The 14,556-nt window shown below is 45.6% G+C and overlaps 1 protein-coding gene across 3 annotated transcripts in view; it reads right to left on the bottom strand.

Moving 5' to 3' along the window:
• The window catches only part of GRIN1 (glutamate ionotropic receptor NMDA type subunit 1), a 415,565-nt gene that overhangs the window by 202,086 nt on the left and 198,923 nt on the right, over positions 1-14,556 (bottom strand). For all 3 annotated transcript variants that reach the window (XM_033960212.1, XM_033960213.1, XM_033960211.1), the window contains one exon: positions 14,377-14,512. In XM_033960212.1, the coding sequence (XP_033816103.1) occupies positions 14,377-14,512 (136 nt within the window). The remainder of the gene's footprint in view (positions 1-14,376; positions 14,513-14,556) is intronic.

The following is a 14,556-nucleotide window of genomic DNA, read 5'->3' as shown; positions in this document are numbered from 1 at the left end:
AAACTGTATTGACTCGCAAGGCTCTTACAGGACACATTGAGGACCAGTATTGTAAGATGACAAACGACCTTTAGAATAAGCTGTTACTTGTGACTGAAGTCTGCACAACAGCTGACATATGGATCTCCCACAACAGAAGCTTTTTTGGAGTTACCATACACTGGATTGAGATCAGCACATTGGAATGAAAGTTTATAGCACTGGCATATTCACGTTTGCGAGGACAACATACTTTTGAACTATTTGCATCTACACTTGAGAAAATCAACTCCAAATTTTGTTATCACTGACAATGGATCAAACATTGTTAAGGCATTCAAAGTGTTCTCAGAGACAGAAACAACAGTCGTAAAACCAACACAAGTTGTGCCCTCACAAATCGACAATGGAGAGGGGACCTTCACAAACATTACAGATATTCTAGACAACTAAACAGATGCAGAAGTAATAGAGTATGCACTTCCATCTTACCATCGTATGCACTTCCACATGATGAACCTGATTGCTGTGTCTGATTCAGAAGGGGCCAATGAAGATACAAATTAGAACAAGTTAAGTCGTAGAACCTTGGCAAAATGCAGTGCCCTCTGGGACAAGTGCAGTAAAAGTCCACAGGCAGCTGAAATAGTGTACGAAACTTCAGAAACAACTCTTGCTGTACCAAATGTTACTAGATGGAATTCATTCTATTATGCTGTTGGGCAAGAAGAAGTTTGAAACTGTGTTCAATGACATCTGTGAGAAGCTTTCCCTAACAGATTTCTGCTCAAATGAAATTGCTTTCATGGCAGAGTATATTAAGGTGATGAAACCGATTGCTATAGCACTGAACACACTGCAGGCTGAAGACCAGTGCTTCATGGAAGTTCTTCTGCGAACAGTTTCTTTCCTGCTTTCACATCTTACCTTCATCAGGCCTTTGCCAAGTCTGCTCTGCTCTGAAATGAATACAATTAAACCAATGCCAATAGAAACATAACAAAATGGGACCAAAGAAGCCAAATTGAAATCCAACATGGCTGGCCTTCAAAACTCATATGCCTATCGACTATTGATGTAAGAAACTAATCTTCCCTTCTAATCCAAAAGGCATATGAGTCTTCAACCAAAGGGACATACCAAAGCAGTCCCCCAAGTCTAGAGTGGGGCAGAAGAGCTTGCTGCTAGCTCCAAGGACCCAAAAGTGGTGTCCAGATGTATCGATATATCCACCCTATAAAAATTCGTAAAAGTTGGGAGGGTGGACTACAAAGCCACCCTATAAACCTCCTCAGATAGCACTGCCTAGGACTCTACCCATGCAGAAGCCACTCTCCTCATACAGCTTGCTCTCAATGAAATCAGTGGTTGCTTACTACACACGTTGAAGAAATAACTATGCAAATCCATCTTGAAATGGAAGCATTAGAAGCCGGCTTCCCTTGGAGACTAGGACTCATTAGTACAAAAAGATGATCTGAGAGAAAAAAAATCATTCATCATCTCAAGATAATGAAAGACTCTCCTACGGCCGTGTGCTCAAAAGCCATACCATAAGCCCACAGTATTCCGGATCCCTAGGGCAATTGGACCCTGTGAAAGAAGAGTTGGATGAAGTGGCAGTTTGAGATACTTGCCCCTCTATAGCCAAACCAGAACCATGTATCATGATTGATGCTACCAAACCCGAGCAACCACGATTACCAGCACTACTCTTCGAATAACCCGGCCTATCATGGGCCATGGGAGAAACAAGTACAACAGCCCTTTCTCTGGCAAAGGTTGTACCAGAGTGTCCATGTTGGCACTTTTGGGCTTGAGAATCCGCGGCTGAAGAACTAAGACTTTTTATGTTGGCTGCCCTCAGCACCTCACCATGCTGTTGAAGTTCTTCTGGAACAAAGACCACTCTTCCGGGTCCAGGGTCTGCTGGCTGAGAAAGTTGGCATGCACATTGTCCATTCCCTCTACATGTGCTGTTGATAGAGACTATAGGTGGACTTCTGCCCAGCAAAACAACAACTGGGCCACCAGTCTCAATGGAGCGCTCTTGAAGCCTACCTACCTATGTAGATGTTGACATATGCCACAGCTATAGCCTTGTCTGAGAAAACCCTGACTGATTTGCCTTCCAAGGTATTCTCCAATGTCTGCAGTGCTAGATAAATGGCTCACAGCAACAATCTGTCCCTTTGAGAGGACAACTATCAGCCTTGAACTAGATGACCCTCGCATCAAGCCCACCAGCCGTAAAGACATCTGTCATCAGAATCACCCAAGAGGACATGCAAAGATGCAAACCTTTGGAGAATGCCTCCAGCTGGAGCCACCAATGCAAACTTTGACATGTCTCCACTGTCTAGGGCAGCAGCATCTGGAGAAAATCTGTCTTGGAGACCTGTGTGAAAATAGCACATCCTTGAGAGGATGCAGATGAGTTTTCACCTAAAAGACAACCTCTATAGTTACTCCCATCAACCTCTACACCTGTAGATAGTGCCAAACTTTAGGAGGTGGCCTTACCTGGATCTCCAAAATCTGGCATCTTCAGATTGCATAGCTGAGGAAGAAAAACATGGCTATCTACTGTGTTGAAGTGGGTTCCCAAGTATTTTAGGGATTGTGTCATTTCCAGGTGATTCTTCTGAAAACTGATGATACAACTTAGATCTTATAACAGCTGGACAACTTGAGCCCTTACTTTCTCGCCTTCGATCTTGGACTTCGCTCTGATTTGCCAATCATCCAAGTATGGATACACCTGGATCCCTGCCTTGTGCATGTATACTGCTGCAACTACCCTCACCTTGGTAAAGGTGTGAGGTGCCATTGCAGACCAAATGGGAGTGTCACGAACTGGAAATGTCTCTCCAGCACATGGACTCTCTGGAACTTTCTGTGAGTTGGAATATGGGACTATGCAAGGAAGCTCTGTCAAATTCAGTGAGGCTAGAAATTTCCCCGGTGCAATGTCAGATCACTGAACTAACTCAGGGTTTCACCTCTCCTTAGTTAGCCTTAGCCCATCCCCCACTCACTATGCTTTGCTTGCATTCAGGGATTCTGGCTTTATTTCTACTAACCAATCCTCACATTCACATATCCATCACTCATACATTAAATATTCCATCGTAAGGACAAAAATGTTCTTTGCAGTACTTTAGACCAGTGTTCTTCAACCTTTTTACACCTATGGACCGGCGGGGAAAAGAAAATTATTTTGTGGACCGGCAAACTACTAGGACTGAAATTTAAAAACCCCGTTTCCGCCCCATCTCCGCGAGCTCGATCCTCGCAAACCATCTGATCCCATCCACACAAGCCTCAGTTATGATTTTATACTGAATGTATTTTATTAAAGTACAAAAAGAAACAATATTCTGTACAATTGTCATTTTATAAATACAAATAATACAGAGCAAGGATCAACAAAACCCCTGTCTCCCCTCCCCTTCACATATATCCCCTCTACTATCAAGAAAACCGAATAAGCCAAATTGTTACAGAATGCTACACAGAAATATCATGCTAACAGAATACCGCAGTCACACATAGCAGGAATAGGGTTAGGGGCGTGCAACTAGGGCAACTGCCCCCCTGGTCAGAGAGAGCCCTAAGCCACTGCCTGGACTTTGCAGTCCCCAGTTATGTCTAACACCAGCTCTAGCAGGATATATATTTCAAATCTGATATATTCTAATCACAAAATAGAAATAAAATTATTTGATTCTACCTTTTGTTGTCTCTGGTTTCTGCTTTCATCTTCTTTTCACTCTCTTCCTTCCAGCGTCTGACCTCTCTTTCTCTTCAATCCAGCATCTGCCCCTTCCATCTACTGTCTGACCTCTCCCCCTTCCATATGGTATTTGTCTTCTTTCTATGCCCCCCTCCCCTTTCCATCCAGCCTATGCCCCTCTTTCCTTTTTACACGATTCATTCTAGCTTCACTGCTCTCTTCATTTGTATCTCTCCTACACCAGATCTAGCATCTTTGTCCCTCTCAATTTCTCTGCTGACCCCCCTTCCCATCTCCCCTTCCCCTCCTCTAATCTCCCTGCAAGCCGTTTCCTTCCTTTTTTCTTCTCCCTTCCCTCCTCCCCCTGTCCAGCAGTAACTCTCTTCCCTTTCCTTTCCCTCCTCCTCTCCCAGCAGCATCTCTCCTTCTCCCTTCCTCCAGGTCCAGTAGCAGCTGTCCCTTTTTTTCCCCTTGCCCAGCAGCTTCCCAGACTCCTTTCCCTCCCCCCCTCCTAGCAGCATCTCTCCTTCTCCCTCTCCAGGTCTAGTAGCAGCTGTCCCTTTTTCCACTTGCCCAGCAGCTTCCCGGACTCCTTTCCCTCCTCCCCTCCCAGCAGCATCTCTCCTCCCTCTCCAGGTCTAGTAACAGCTGTCCCTTTTTTTTCACCATGCCCAGCAGCTTTCTCCCCTCGCAGCAACTCTCCTTACTTGCCAGCACTGCGATTCAGTAAGGCAGCCTCGGGTCCTTTGTTGGGTCACACCGCCTCTGAGGAAAGTGGAAGTTGCATCATCAGAGGCGGCCCGACTCAGTAAAAGCTCCAAGGCTGCCTTCCTGAATCACTGCGCTTGTAAGGAGAGCCACTGGGATGGGAGAAAGCACAGTCTGAGGCTCCCCATTATCTCTCCTACCCTGCGCAACTACAGCTCCTCGATCTTGCCAGTCCTGCGCGGACCGGCAAGAAATTGAAGATGTTGATCTCGTCGGTCCTGCGCGGACCGGCAGGAATTTTCTGCGGAACGGCATCGGTCCGCGGACTGGCGGTTGAAGAACTGTGCTTTAGACCACTATTATACAATGAACTTTCGTTCCCTTCCACCCCGCGCAGTACCTTGCTGACTCATCCTGCATTCAGACATGTAATCCAGGGCTTCTGGGCTGCACTCCATTTCATTACCCTCAGAGACTTCTCCCTATACCTCCATAAGAGACTCCTCACTCTCTGAAGCAGTGTACATACTATCCTCTTGAGCAGCTTTGGCCAGCTCTGCTCAAGGAACTCTTTCCTTCCAGTTAGCCTCTGCCTTGGAAGTAAAGTTTTGTCATCATGGCTGTGCTTTGTGACAGGAGGATTTCTAGGAGAAGGTAGTAAGACAGAGCTCCTAGCCTTCTGTTTCCTGTCCTGTGAGGAACGTCTTTCCCTCCAGGTTCCTAATGGTTTCTGTGTATTCTCAGCTGCCTTTGATTTATCCTGCTGTGAAACTTTTAGTTGTGCTCTGAGCACATTCTGCCTTTCAGTTCCACCCGTTTCCTTAACCCTTGCTGTGCCAGATTGCCTGACCTGATGTTTATCCTGTGAGCTAGCAGATGATTTATAAAAGGAATTATAGGGAACTGGAACAGGTATGTTTTTCTCTGTCATACCCTCTCTGTTTTGCCCTGCCTGTCTGACCTTAGCGCTGGGAACAGAGTTAATGGGCAAGTTCCTTGGCTTAGGAATAGGCACATTTTCTTTAGTGGCAGGGTTTAAAGCAGATTTTAAGCCAGTGACAGGGGCTTCTCTGCCACAATAGCCAGTTAGTAAGACTTCCATCCACTTTGAACAAGCTATCTACTTGGTATAAAATATTAAAAACTGCTGGAAACAAGTAGCCCATGAATAGGATAATGACTCCTTGGCAACAGGATTTAGGGATAGAATATACACAGTTCTTAGAGCTCTTTGCTAATTTGAATACTCTGGTAGGCTCAGTGGACCTTAAAGAAATGCAATTTTGGAATTTACACCTTGCCTATATTTTTAGGGACAAAGGGGGGATCCATGCACCAAGTGTAAAATCTCTCTGGGTACTCTAATGCACTCGTTTTTGGAATGCCCGACCATAGTGCTATGGCATCAGGTTCTTCCCAATCTTGAAAAGATTGTGAAATGGGTGATTCAATGCAATTATGGAATGCTGCTTTTGGGGTACCAGAGGGCACTGCTGTGTGCAGGATTTCCCCTCCTCCACAGAACATTCATATATAGCGACTCTTAAAGTTAAGAAAATTCTATTACAGCGGTACTTGGAGAAACCTCCCAGGAAAAGGACTTGGGAGTTCTGATCGACAAGTCGATGAAGCCATCCACGCAATGTGTGGCGAAGGCAAAAAGGGCAAACAGAATGCTGGGAATGATAAAGAAGGGGATCACGAATAGATCAGAGAAGGTTATCATGCCGCTGTACCGGGCCATAGTGCGCCCTCACCTGGAGTACTGCGTCCAACACTGGTCGCCGTACATGAAGAAGGACACGGTACTACTCGAAAGGGTCCAGAGAATAATAATAATAATAACTTTATTTTTGTATACTGCAATAGCACAAGCAGTTCAGTGCGACTAAAAGTGACTAAGATGGTTAAGGAGTTGGAGGAGCTGCCGTACATAAGAACATAAGAAGTTGCCTCCGCTGAGGCAGACCAGAGGTCCATCCTGCTCAGCGGTCCGCTCCCGCGGTGGCCCATCAAGCCCATTGCCTGAGCAGTGGTATATATCTATCTATACCCTTCAATCCCTTTTTCTTCTAGGAATCTATCCAAATCTTCTTTGAAACCATTTAATGTGTTCCTGTCTACCACAGCCTCTGGAAGCGCATTCCATGTATCCACCACCCTCTGAGTGAAGAAGAACTTCCTAGCGTTTGTTCTAAACCTGTCCCCTTTCAGTTTCTCCGAGTGCCCCCTTGTACTTGTGGTGCCCCTTAATTTGAAAAATCTGTCCCTGTCTACTTTTTCTATGCCTTTCAGGATCTTGAAGGTTTCTATCATGTCTCCTCTAAGTCTCCGCTTTTCCAGGGAGAAAAGTCCTAGCTGCTTTAATCTGTCGGTATATGGGAGATTTTCCATTCCCTTTATCAGTTTAGTCGCTCTTCTCTGTACTCCCTCTAGTACCGCCATGTCCTTCTTGAGGTGCGGCGACAAGTACTGGACACAGTACTCCAGATGCGGCCGCACCATTGCACGATACAGCGGCATGATGACTTCCCTCGTCCTGGTCGTGATACCCTTCTTAATGATACCCAACATTCTGTTAGCTTTCCTTGAGGCCGTGGCGCACTGCGCCGATGCCTTCAGTGTTGCGTCTACCATCACTCCCAGGTCTCTCTCCAGGTTACTGACCCCTAGTGGTGTTCCCCCCATTTTGTAAGTGAACATCGGGTTCTTTTTCCCCACGTGCATGACCTTGCATTTCCCTACGTTGAAGCTCATTTGCCATTTTTCGGCCCACTTTTCCAGCTGCGTTAGATCCTTTTGGAGATCTTCGCAGTCTTCCCTCGTTTGAGCCCTGCTGTATAGTTTGGTGTCATCTGCAAATTTTATGACCTCACACTTGGTTCCCGCTTCTAGGTCGTTTATGTAGATATTGAACAGGAGTGGTCCCAGCACCGACCCCTGTGGAACTCCGCTCGTGACCCCTTTCCAGTCCGAGTAGTGGCCCTTTACGCCAACCCTCTGTTTCCTGTTTGCCAGCCAGTTTTTGATCCATCGGTGGACCTCCCCTTGCACCCCGTGGTTCCATATCTTTTTGAGCAGTCTCTCGTGTGGTACCTTGTCGAAGGCTTTTTGGAAGTCGAGGTAAATGATATCTATAGATTCCCCTTTATCCACCTGGCTGTTCACCCCCTCAAAGAAGTACAATAAGTTTGTGAGGCAAGACCTACCCTTGCAGAAGCCATGCTGACTCGGTTTTAGCTGCACATTGTTTTCGATATATTCACAGATGCTGTCCTTAATCAGTGCCTCCATCATCTTTCCCGGGACTGAGGTCAGGCTCACCGGCCTGTAGTTTCCTGGGTCGCCCCTTGAGCCCTTCTTGAAGATGGGCGTAACATTTGCTATTTTCCAGTCCTCCGGGATCTCTCCGGTTTTTAGGGATAGGTTGCATATTTGTCGGAGTGGCTCCGCTATTTCGTTTTTTAGTTCCTTGAGTACCCTTGGGTGAATGCCGTCCGGACCTGGCGATTTGTCGCTTTTTAGTCTGTCTATCTGCTTGAGTACATCCTCTTGGCTTACCTTTAAATTGACCAGCTTATCATTTTGGTCTCCTATTACGATTTCCTCGGGTTCCGGAATGTTGGTTGTATTCTCCCTCGTGAAGACTGACGTGAAGAACTCATTTAACTTGTCAGCTATCTCTTTCTCTTCTTTTACTACTCCCTTTCTATCTCCATCATCCAATGGTCCCACCTCTTCTCTTGCCGGTTGCTTCCCCTTGACGTATCTGAAGAAAGACTTGAAGTTTGTTGCTTCCTCTGCCAGTCTCTCTTCGTATTCCCTTTTTGCTTTTCTAACCAGTCGGTGACACTCCTTCTGGTGTTCTTTGTGCACTTTTTGGTTCTCCTCTGATTGGTCTTTTTTCCATTTTCCGAATGATGCTTTTTTGTCGCTTATCACCTTCTTCACTGCATTTGTTATCCACACTGGGTTTTTTGTTCTATTTTTTTTGCACCCTTTCCTGAACTTGGGGATGTACAGGTTTTGTGCTTCGTGTACAGACCTCTTGAGTAAGGTCCAGGCTTTTTCTACGGATTCCATCTTTCCTATGTTGCCTTTGAGTTTCTTTCTCACCATTTCCCTCATGGCATCATAATTTCCTTTTTTGAAGTTGAGTGCCGTCGTTGTGGTTCTTTTCCCCTTTGATGATCCAATTTCTAGCCTGCACTGGATCGTGTTGTGATCGCTGTTACCTAGCGGGGCTAATACCGCCACCTCCTTTGCTTGCCCCCCTAGTCCGTTGAAGATTAGGCCAAGAGTGGCATCGCCCCATGTTGGTTCCGTGACCAGTTGCTCCATGAAACAGTCCCTCGTGACCTCTAGGAATTTGGTCTCCCTTGCGCAGTTTGAGTGTCCAATACTCCAGTCTATCCCAGGATAGTTGAAGTCCCCCATCACCACCACATTTCCGCTTCTGCATACCTGCCTCAGTTCAGCCTCTATGTACTGGTCGATTTCTTCCGGTTGTCCAGGTGGGCGGTAGTACAGACCCAATTTAATGGCTGCCCCAGTTCCTCCCTGTAGCTTAACCCATAGTGATTCCAAGCCATCCGCCCGTACTGTTGTTTCCATCCTGGCTGAGGGTATGGAGTCTTTTATGTACAGTGCTATTCCTCCACCCTTTTTATGTGTCCTGTCTCTCCTGTATAGTTTGTACCCTGGTATGGCCACATCCCACTGATTGTCCTCAGTCCACCACGTTTCTGTAATTCCAATTATGTCCAGGTCCTTTTTGCTGGCAATGATTTCTAGTTCACCCATTTTGGCTCTTAGGCTCCTAGCATTTGTGTATAGGCAGTTTAAGACCCAGGTTTTTGCCCTCTCTTTTGGTTTTCTTCGTGTTTTGGGTCTCCTGCAGTCCTCCTCGTGGTTCGCCAGCCCCCGAGCTTCATCTCGGTCATCCTCCTCCTGTTGTGTGTCTGTGACGTCCTCAGTCTTCTCTGTTGGTTTTCCTCGTGGTTTGGTGCTCCTGCCGATCTCCTCATGGGCTGCCAGTCCCTGAATCTCTTTCCGCTCATCCTCCTCCTGTGGTGCGTCTGTTTTGTCCTCAGTCTGCTTCCCCATTTTTGGCTCCGACTGTTTCCTCCTTTTTCCGCTTTTTAGCTTCATTTGTTCCTTAGGCCCCTGCATTGCATCCTTGGTTTTATTTACAAAAAATGTCCACTCAGTCTCGAGCTCTCTATCGCCTGTTCCCTGTTCAGTATCTTTGTTTGATACTCTGGTCCGATGTGTCGATGTCAGATCGACTGTTGGCTTTCCCCTTGTCCTCAGTTTAAAGCCATGTCTATGCTGTTCTGGATGTTTCGTGCCAGCATCCTTGTCCCCGCTGTGCTCAGGTGCAGTCCGTCCCTCCTGTAGAGCTTGTTTTTCCCCAGGAAGGTTGTCCAGTTTCGTACAAAGTGAAAACCCTCCTCTTCGCACCATCTCCTCAGCCACCCGTTTATTGCTTGCAGCTCGGTCTGCCTCCTTGCATCCGCCCTTGGTACTGGCAGGATCTCTGAGAAGGCTATCTTCCTTGTCCTCAGCTTCAGTTTCCTCCCCAGGATCTTAAGCTGTTCGGTCAGTGTAGTCCTGTTGTAGTTCCTTCTGCTGACGTCGTTGGTTCCAACGTGGATTATCACAGCTGTCTCCTCCGTCTCAGCTCCTTCCAGGATTCTCTCGATTCTGTCGGAGATGTCCTTTGTCCTCGCCCCCGGGAGACATGTCACCAGCCGGTCCTCTCTGCCTCCTGCTATGTGGCTGTCTACCTCTCTCAGGATCGAGTCTCCCACCACGATCGCAGACCTCCCTTCTCTCAGCTTCCTCTTGGGTCTCATGTCCGTATCAGTGACTCGATCCTCTAGTCCTTCCTCCGGGATCTGATGGGTCTCTGCCTCCTCTGCCCGCTCAGTTTCTCCGCAAGGTCCTTCTCCTCTGGCGTCTGGTGGGTTCTGTCCTCCATCTGTTGGTTCCCTTTTGAATTGCTGGTGATCCTGTTCCTCTACCATCTTGCAGGCCTCCTCAATGAATCTCTCGAGCTCTCTAACCTGCTCTTTGATGTGGCTCTCTCTGGTGGTATCCTGTTCAGTATCCTCAGTTGCCTCAATTGCCCATGGTTCCTCGATGGTGCGGAGTCCCTCTAGCTCCTGGACCTTAATCTGCAATCTCCCGACCTCTTTCTTCAGGCTGTTCAGTTCCTGACATCGACCGCATATGTACGCCTGCCTCCCGGAGGGGAGGTAGTCATACATATGACACTCGATGCAGTATACTGGAAAGCTTCGCTGGATTTCTGCTGCCTCCATTCCTCTCCTGTCTTGTACGTAAGGATCCTCGTGTGTTGGAGTGTGTCCAGCGTGCAGCTAGCTGGAAAAGAAGAGAGAGAGAGAAGAAAAGAATGAGAATGAGAAAGAAGAAAAGTATTTTTTTTTTAATATGAATTTGCTGCTGGGCAGCCCGGGCTCTTGGGTCCTTCGCAAAGGCGCTCTCGCTAAGGCGAGCGCCTTTGCTGCGCGCCGAACGGCTGTGCGCCGTTGGCTCCTCCCCCTTTTAAGGAGGAGTTCTGCTGATGACGCTGAGGGGGGGCGGAGCTACCTCTCGCCGCTACCCCTAGGCTTGTTGGTCTCCCCGCCGCTGCCTTTCTCCTGCCGCTGGTGCCTCTCTCGCCTCTCTCTCCACGAGGCTTCCCCGGCTGCTGGGCAGTTTGTTTGGGCGAAAGATTAGAGAAAGATTAGAGAAACTGGGCCTCTTCTCCCTTGAACAGAGGAGATTTAGAGGGGACATGATTGAAACATTCAAGGTACTGAAGGGGATAGACTTAGTAGATAAGGACAGGTTGTTCACCCTCTCCAAGGTAGGAAGAACGAGAGGGCACTCTTTAAAGTTGAAAGGGGATAGATTCCGTACAAACATAAGGATGTTCTTCTTCACCCAGAGAGTGGTAGAAAGCTGGAACGCTCTTCCGGAGGCTGTTATAGAGGAAAACACCCTCCAGGGATTCAATACAAAGTTAGACAAGTTCCTGCTGAAAAAGAACGGGTACTGGTAGGGCTAGTCTTGGTTAGGGTGCTGGTCTTTGACCAGAGGGCTGCCGCATGAGCGGACTGCTAGGCATGATGGACCACTGGTCTGACCCAGCAGCGGCAATTCTTATGTTCTTATGTTCACTGGGTATCAGACCTGACAGTCCCTTTCCAAAATGGCTTCATAAAATGCATGAAACAGCTAGATTTGAAATCCAAACTTTCCATTTTTCTACTAGACTAGAGAAACTGATTTATGTTTCACTTTGGCGAAAGGTACAGGCATTTCTCCTAGGGGATTCTCTCTTACAATGAGAACAAGAGGCTAAAGATTAGACAATTTAGAAGGATGGGTATGGATGGGTATGCTTGGGAGAGTATATGGGTTAGTGTGATTGGTAGGTCCTTGGGTGTTGTTTTATAGGGTAATGGAAGTAGTGGGTGAATGCATGATTTGGAGTGTGTGGGTGCATGTAGGGATGGTTTAGGGACTTGAAAATAATGCAGCAGGGATGAAGCATTCACTCTTTCTCTAAGTTAAGTCTAAGGGGTCCTTTTATCAAGCCGCGCTAGCAGGGTTAGCGCGTGGGACATTTCATCACGCGCTAACCCTTGCGGCCGGCTAAAAAACTAACACCTGCTCAATGCAGGCGTTAGCGACTAGCGCGGCAGGAGGTTTAACGCACGGTATTACGTGTGTTAAATCCCTACCGCAGCTTGATAAAAGGACCTCTAAGTTCATATCCTTTTTTTTTCTCTATTTATGATTTTAGATGTGTTCTTCCGATCCAAATTATTATGTCTGGCTATATTCACTGCTTGTATTATATTGGATTGTTATAAAATTTTCAATGATTCCATAGGTTATGCAAGATATAACTGTTAGAAATAGCTGATATCTGGCAATTCTATGTTGCTGCATTGATAATAAAACTAAATTGAAAAAAAGAAATTAAAAGTTAAGGTGGAATAGTCACTAAATGTAATGTAATTGGTATAAAGTTATCCAACTGAAAAAATCTTCTAGACCAGGGTTGTCCAATGTCGGTCCTCAAGGGCTGCAATCCAATCGGGTTTTCAGGATTTCCCCAATGAATTTGCATGAGATCTATTTGCATGCACTGCTTCCATTGTATGCAAATAGATGTCATGCATATTCATTTGGGAAATCCTGAAAACCTGACCTGGTGAAGGCCGAGGTTGGACACCCCTGTCTTAGAACCTCAGGTTCAGAAGTGGCCTGGGAGTCTAACTTTGGACCTGTACTCACAAAGAACAACTGGCAAGAAATATGGGTATCCACAACTAAAACTCCTTGCTCTGCATCCATATGGCAATCTGAATTCTTTTTACTTTATAGAGCATTTTGGAAACCTTATAGATTATCTAAATTGAAGAATGTTAAAGAGGACACTTGCTGGTCTTGTAATACATCTACTAGCATATTTATATTTGCTTGCCCTTTACTTAAAGAGTTTTGGAGTTCAGTGCAGTTCTCCATTATCTCTATCCTCAACCTTTTAGAGTCATTTCCTAGTATTATTATTGGTCCTCTAGGAATGTGATCACAAATTTGAAAAGACAAAGCCAAATTACTTAATACTCTCTTAATAATAGCAATCAGAACTATACTTCATAACTGGAAGGATTTATCTGCAGTGGACTATATGAGCTGGTGGAACTCTGTATGTCTGATTGCAAAGTTTGAGAGAGTTGCTGCTGAACATAAAAATTTGATTAAATCATTTGAAAGGGTCTGGTCCTCTCTAAAAGACTTTTCTTTGCTACCCTATCAGCCACATTAAATTGTCTACTTAACCAGCACATACTTGCCTTCTATAAGCTTCCTAAGATCATTCTATTTTTCATTCATGATGTTCTTGCTTTCATTCATGTAATGTTCTTGCTTTTATGTTCCTTCAATTTTGCAATTCTGCATGATTAGTAATGATATCCTTGAATGACATAGTTATTTAATATTTGTTAACTTGTAAGTTTTATGGCTCCACATTATTATCTTCTTGGTTGGGCTGAAAACTTTTCAGTGATCCCTCGTATATATAGTATAGCTGTTCAAAGGGTGCCTGGTAGGAGCCTCTTCTATATTTTATTTGGGTTCATTTGTTATACCATTCTTCAGATTTATATCAAAGCAGGTCATTATTAAATCAGGATGCTTTGTGGTACAATTGGTAGGTCACTTGCCTATTATATACAACCTGAGTTTGAATCCCACACTTGGGGCTCCTTTTACAAAGGTGCGCTAGTGTTTTTAGCGCACACACCGGATTAGCGCACTAGCTCATCTTTGTAAAAGGAGCCCTAGGAGTTCCGCCAGGTAGTCTATGGCCAACTCAACTGTCCATCCACTTTCAGTCAGTAAATGAATACCCAGCTTTAGCTGGGGGGGGGGGAAGGATGACTAAGGCACAAAGGAGTAGCCCAATGGTTAGTGCAGTGGCCTGAAAACCAGGGGAACTGAGTTTGATTCCCATTGTAGCTCCTTGTGACTCTGAGCAAGCAACTTAACCCCAAGTATAAAATAAGTACCTGTATATTCAGTAATATGTAAACCACAGAAGGACAGTATATCAAGTCCTATTTCCTTTCCATTATAATGGCAAGCCACCTCACTAATAGTCTGCCAAGAAACCATCATACTTGGCAGTCCCCCAAAATTCATTCATAACTTGGTACTTGCATAGAGAGGACTATCTTTTTACCTCTATAGTAAGCAGAAGCTGTTCTCTTATGCCCAATTTAGCACAAATCTGTGAGATATGGTAAGGGGAAGAAGACAGTCTGTCCCTAAAGCAAACCACCCTGTTCAGAATTGACAAAGAAGGGATATTCACTTCTTAATGGATATAATGTTATGATATGATTGCATGGTATAGTTTGGTTGATTACCTGGTACAGTTTCATTTGGTCCACTACATAATACTTTAGTGACTTTATACCCATTGACGGTGAAATCATCAGTACAAGTCCCATCTGGAAAAATTGTTGTCACATACACGAATGGTTCCTGATGAATTGTAACTATCTGTTGAGGCAATGAAATTTCAATTTAACAAGGCTCTCTCTATT

This window comes from Geotrypetes seraphini, chromosome 10 (genome assembly GCF_902459505.1).
Source record: "Geotrypetes seraphini chromosome 10, aGeoSer1.1, whole genome shotgun sequence".
NCBI classification, from domain to species: domain Eukaryota; kingdom Metazoa; phylum Chordata; class Amphibia; order Gymnophiona; family Dermophiidae; genus Geotrypetes; species Geotrypetes seraphini.
Note: the sequence above shows the minus strand (reverse complement) of the source record. Positions and strands in the feature narration are given on the sequence as shown.